Source organism: Pipra filicauda, unplaced genomic scaffold (genome assembly GCF_003945595.2).
Source record: "Pipra filicauda isolate LSUMZ 115617 unplaced genomic scaffold, ASM394559v2 scaffold554_size360964_pilon, whole genome shotgun sequence".
In the NCBI taxonomy this organism is placed as follows: domain Eukaryota; kingdom Metazoa; phylum Chordata; class Aves; order Passeriformes; family Pipridae; genus Pipra; species Pipra filicauda.
This window is the reverse complement of record NW_024104703.1, coordinates 52,594-58,619: the sequence shown is the minus strand read 5'-3', so window position 1 is coordinate 58,619 and position 6,026 is coordinate 52,594. Positions and strand designations below refer to the sequence as shown.

The following is a 6,026-nucleotide window of genomic DNA, read 5'->3' as shown; positions in this document are numbered from 1 at the left end:
TGTCCCTGCAGACGATCCCAGGGGTCTCCCCCGTGTCCCTGCAGACGATCCCAGGGGTCTCCCCCCGTGTCCCTGCAGACGATCCCAAGGGTCTCCCCCCGTGTCCCCGCCAAAGTTCCCAGAAGTTCCCCGAGTTGCCCCCCGTGTCCCCTCCGTGTCCCGCGTGCCCCGGGGTGTCCCCGCGCGTCCCCGTGGGATCCCCCCCGTGTCCCCCCGTGCCCCCCCGTGGGCGCGCTCCCGGTGGCCCCGCCCCCGCGGTTCGGGGGGGTTCGGGGGGGTTTCGGGGGCGGGGCGGCCCCGGGGCGGCGGCGCGATCGGAGCGGAGCGGAGCTCGGAGCGATCGCGGCGGGGCCGGAGCGGGGCCGGAGCGCGATGGGGCGGCGGGGCCCGGCGGCGCTGGGGACCCTCCTGCTCCTGGGGACCCTCCTGGCGGTGAGTGGGGCCGGGGGGCGCCGCGGGGAGCGGGCTCGGGGTCCCCCCGCCCGGCCGGGAGGTCCCGTAAAGGAGTTGGGGGCCTCGGAGTTGGGGTCCCGTAAAGGAGTTGGAGTCCCCTAAAGGAGTTGGGGTCTCCCCACCGCGGACTTGAGGTGTCTTAAAGGAGCTGGGGTCCCTTGGAGGAGTTGGGGTCCCCTCCCGGAGCTAGAATCCCCGAAAGGAATTGGGGTCCCTGGAGTTGGGATTCCTTGTGGGAGTTGGGGTCCCCTACAGGAGTTGGGGTCCCCGAAGTGGGGATCCCAAGAAGGAGTTGGGGTCCCCCTGTGGATTTGGGATCCATTAAAGGACTTGGGGCCCTTCGAGGAGTTGGGGTCCCAACACGATTTTGGGATATCTTAAAGAAGTTCAGTACCACGGAGTTGGGGTCCCCTAAAGGAGTCGGGGTCCCCTGGAGGATTTGGGGTCCCCTCCTGGAGTTGGGGTTCCTTGTAGAAAATGAGGAGTTTGTGTGTCTTGAAGGATTTGGGGTCCCTTGTAGGAGTTGGGGTCCCTCCCCTAAAGGAGTTGGGGGAGTTGTGCTGTGCCTGAGGGGAATTGGGGTCCCCCTCAGGCTCGGGGGTCCCCAGCGTTGTGCTCTGGCCGCTGAGGGGATTGGGGTGTCCCTCCACGTGTGCAGGGGGGGGAGGATCCCAGGGTTCTCAGGGAATTGGGGTCCCCCTGGACACCAAGGAGATTTGGGAGGCCCCGTCCCTTAAGGGATCGGGGTGTCCCCCTGTCCCGGGGGGTCCCTGGTGCCCTGTCCTGCTCCCTGTGGGGTTGGGGATCCCCCCTGTACTGGGGTCATGTGGGGACCCCGGGCCCCGCCCTGTCTGGGAATTGGGGTGTCCCCCCAAAGGAGAGGTGGGGTCCCCCTCCCCATGCTCTGTCCCGTCTGGGAATTGGGGTCCCCCATGACCCCGGGGGGTGTGGGGTCCCCCTGCCTGTCCCCTACGGGACTTGGGGTCCCCCAGGGACCAGAGGCACAGGGCTCACCCCTCCCTGTGTCCCCATGGAACCCCCCGGGATCCCCTGGGGGGGTCTCCAGTGGGGGGGGGTCCCCATCACCCCCCCCGTCCCCTCGGGGAATTGGGGTTCCCCATGACCCCGGGGTGGGGGTGGTTCCCATCACCCCCCAAAGCCACCCGTGGGGGTCCAGCCCTCCCTTGCCACCCCCCTGGGTGGGGGTCACCTAAGGGGGCTCATCCTGCTTTTGGGGTGCTGCCCCGCCCCCCCGCGCCCCCCCCGCCCCCTCCCCCGCCCAGCTAAATTTAAAGGGTGATGGTGGCGCCGGTCACCCTAAAAATAACCGTCCCAAAATACCCCCTCGGGGGGGGCGCTGCGTCTGGGGGCGCCCCTGGGGGGGTCCCCACCCTGCTGTGGGGTGGGGGCGTGGGGGGTGACACCTCTGGGTGCCCCCCGGGGGGGGCAGGGTGGGTTTGCGCCGCGGGGCTGCGCTCCCCCTGTTTAAGGGGGGGTCTCTCAGTGGGGTGCGGGGGTGATGGCGATGTGGGGGGGCCCCCCGGAGTTGGGGGGGGGCAGGGGGGTGGTTTGGGGCTGGGCGGGTGCCCGGGGTGGAGAACAGAGGGGGCCTTGTGCTCTGGGCCATGCTGGCAGCGCGGCCCCCCCTCCCCGCGGGGCTCCCACCCACGTCCGGGGGGGCTGCCGGGGACAGACAGAGGGGGGGTCCCCACTTTACACCCCCCACCCCCCCATTCCGCTGTGGGACAGGGGGCAATTTGAGTTCCGAGCACCCCAAAGCCCCCCCTGGCCGGGATGCTCGGGGAGTGCACCCCCCCAGACGACCCGGAGGGGGGTCCCACGCACCCCGCGGGGGGGGGTTGGGGTGGAGTGAGGGATGGGGGTGCCCCCCCCCCCGGGCTGTGAAGGGTTAATTTGGGGTGAGGGGGGGAGGGCGAAGCAGGAATGTGCGATAAGATCACCCTGCCCGGGGGGAAGGGGTGGGGAAAGGGGGGGGGGACACCCCACGCACGCGTGTGTGCGGGTACAGCCCCCCCGGCGCCCCCCCCTTGCACCCCCGCTCTTGCACACTCGTGTGCGCCGGGGCTCGCGGGGGGGGGGCACGCGGGTGGGCTCGGGGGGGTCCCGCGCTGCTTGGGGTGGGGGGTGGGGCTCCTGCCACCCCTGGGGGCACTCGGGGGGCATTTGGGGACACCCGGGGGCACTTGGGGGCACTCGGGGGCACTCAGGGACCCCCGGGGCACCCGGCGCACGTGGCCTCGTGCCTTCGGCTCTTTCCCATCGCCAAAGATGGCCTGGCCGGGAGGAGGAGGAGGGGGTGGGGGGAGGAAGAGCAGCCCGGCCGCCTGGGTCCCGGCCAGGCCGCCTGGGTCCCCCTCCCGCCGCAAAACCCGCTAATCCCCCCCTCAAAATCCGTCAACCGCCAAAAAAAACCCTGTTAACCCCCCCCTCCAAAGTCCACCCCCCAAAGAAACATCTCCCCCCAATAAAACCCCTTCTTTGCCGTAAAGAAACCCCATGACCCCCCCAAGCCCCCCCCTCTCCTAAAACCCATCTCTCTCCCCCCAAAAATCCATTTCCTCCCCCCAAAAAAATCCATTTCCTCCCCCCAAAGCCGTCACGAACCCCCAGCCACCCATTTCCAGCCAAAACCCATTTCCACCCCCTCAAAAAACCATCATCCCCCCAAAAAACCATCCCCTGACCAAAGAACCATCTCCCCCTGCCAAACCCACCTCACCCCCCCAAACCCAGCCATCTGCCCCCCTAAAACGCATTAAACCCCCCCAAAAAACCCCAGCCCCCACCAAGTCCTTTCGGGATAAATTAGGCAATGCCAGCAGGCAGGAATGCAGCGGGGGGGGCACATATTTGGGGGCCCCCCTCTGCCCCCCCCGGAGGGACTTTGACCCCGCAGCTGTTTCACCCCCAAATCCCGGGGGCGGCTGGGGGGGGGAAGCAGCTGCCTGGACCCCCCCCCGGGACCAGCATCCCTCCAGCTGTGCTGGCAACCCCCCCAAAACCCGGGGTGACCCCCCTCCCCCCAAACCCCGGGGGTGGCTCAGGCCTGGGGGGGAGGAGGGTATTTTTTGGGGGGGAAACACCTTTTAACGCGACCTTGGGGGAACAATGAGCCGGGGGGGGGGGGGAGGTCGGCTATTAATAACCCCCCCGGTTATTATTCCTGTGGTGCGTCACCTCCTCTTCCTCGCCCGGATGAAGTAAAGGGGGGGGCACATCCAGATTTGGGGGGCACTTAAAGATTGGAGAGGCCACATCCCGATTTTTTTTGGCGGGGTGACATCCCGGCTGGAGCGGGGGGAACACCCAGACGGGGGGGGTTTGAGGTGCCCCCGGCCCGAGGGGCACTTCGGGAGCAGGAGGTGGGCCGGGGTGGTGCTTCCTCACCCTCCTCTTCCCCAGGCTCCATCTCCCCCGCCCCCCCTGAGTTTTCCCCAGGGTGCGGGGCAGGATTTGGGCTGGAGAGTGGAAAATGTGAGCGGCGGCGGGGCCGTGGCGTCCGGCCGGGCGCGGTGCCCCGGCGGGGGGGACACGGGGGGGACACGGAGGGGGGGACCCGGCGGCCGGGGGTGCGGGGCCAAGGCACGGGGAGGCTTCCGGTAACCGGAGAGGGGGGTTGTCCCCTGTCCCCTGCCCGGACACCGCCGGACACCGGACACGCGGCTGCACTGCCCCCGGCCGGGAGGGGGCTGAGCACCCACGGGGGCTTGGGGACAATGACAGAGCCCCCACGGGGGCTTGGGATGGGGGGGACAATGACAGAGCCCCCACGGGGTGGGGAGTGGGGTTTGAGCACCCCCAGGCTTGGGGCAGGGAGGGGACAATGACAGAGCACCCACGGGGGCTTGGGGAGGGGGGAGACAAGGGCTGAGCACCCACAGGGTGGGGAGCAGGAGCTGAGCACCCACAGGCCTGGGGTGGGGGGAGGACAATGACAGAGCACCCACACGCTCGTTACACGTGTGGAGACATGGGGGGGCTGAGCCCCCACATTTGTTCCATGTGTGGGGAGTGGGGCTGAGCGCCCACATGCTCGTTACACGTGTGGGGACATAGGGGGTGAGTGGGGCTGAGCGCCCACACGCTCGTTACACGTGTGGGGCCATGGGGGGCTGAGCACCCCCATGTGTGGGGAGTGGGGCTGAGCACCCACATGCTCGTTACACGTGTGGGGACGTGGGTGCTGAGCCCCCACCCACTCAGTGCACATGTGTGGGAGCAACAGAGCCCCCCCGGCACCCCCAGGGCCCCCTCGTGCCCCAGTTCCCCCTGCACGGGGCTGGACTGGCACCCATGGGGTGCCCCCCCAGCCAGACCCCGGTGGGTGCCGGGTCCCCCCATCTGTGCGGGTGCATTCCTGCGTCCCCCGTGTGCCCCTCGTGTCCCCCCGTGGCCTCTCCGTGTCCCCCCCATGTCCCCCCCGTGTCCCCCCCGTGTCCCGTCCCCCCCAGCGCCGCCTAATCCCCCTTGTGCTTGTTTGCACAGCAAAGTGCTGCCCCGACGGATTCCTGGCCGGGGCCGGGCCGGGGGCACCCACAGCGCCACACACGCGTGGCACAGACCTGTGGGCACACCAGGGCACACCCGGCTGGGGGACACACATGTGACAGACCTGTGGGCACACCAGGGCACACCCAGAGTGGACACACGTGTGACAGGCCTGTGGGCACACCAGGGCACACCCAGATGGGGGACACACGTGTGACAGACCTGTGGGCACACCAGGGCACACCCAGAGTGGACACGCGTGTGACAGACCTGTGGGCACACCAGGGCACACCCAGAGTGGACACACGTGTGACAGACCTGTGGGCACACCAGGGCACACTCAGCTGGGGCACACCCATGTGACAGACCTGTGGGCACCAGGGCACACCCAGCTGGGGCACACGCGTGTGCGCACACAGGGTGTGGGCGTGGCAGTGCAAAGGCGTGTGCACAGGGAGGTGCTGGTGTTCACGCCTGTCTGGGGGTACACACGTGTGGCCGTGCACCTGCGTGTGCAGGGTCACGTGTTGGTGACTGACACAGGGTGTGAACACACACAAAGACACACACAGACACACAGACACACAGACACACACACAGACACACACACACACACAGACACACAGACACACACAGAGGGTGTGAACACACACACGCAGACACACACAGACACACACATGGGGTGTGAACACACACACACAGAGACACACACACGGGGTGTGAACACACACACACACAGACAGGGTGTGAACACACACACACAGAGACACACACACAGGGTGTGAACACACACACACACACAGACACACACATGGGGTGTGAACACACACACACACATGGGGTGTGAACACACACACACACACAGAGACACACACACAGGGTGTGAACACACACACACACACACAGACACACACATGGGGTGTGAACACACACACACACACAGGGTGTGAACACACACACACACAGAGACACACACACAGGGTGTGAACACACACACACGCACACAGACGGTGTGAACACACACACACACACACACACACACACACACACACACACACACACAC

At 67.4% G+C, this 6,026-nt stretch overlaps 1 protein-coding gene across 1 annotated transcript in view; it reads left to right on the top strand.

Moving 5' to 3' along the window:
- The first annotated feature begins 372 nt into the window (after nt 1-372).
- HSPG2 (heparan sulfate proteoglycan 2) overlaps nt 373-6,026 on the top strand; it is a 52,151-nt gene continuing 46,497 nt past the window's right edge. Inside the window, exon 1 of the mRNA XM_039387321.1 lies at nt 373-532. Within this exon, the coding sequence (XP_039243255.1) occupies nt 373-532 (160 nt within the window). The remainder of the gene's footprint in view (nt 533-6,026) is intronic.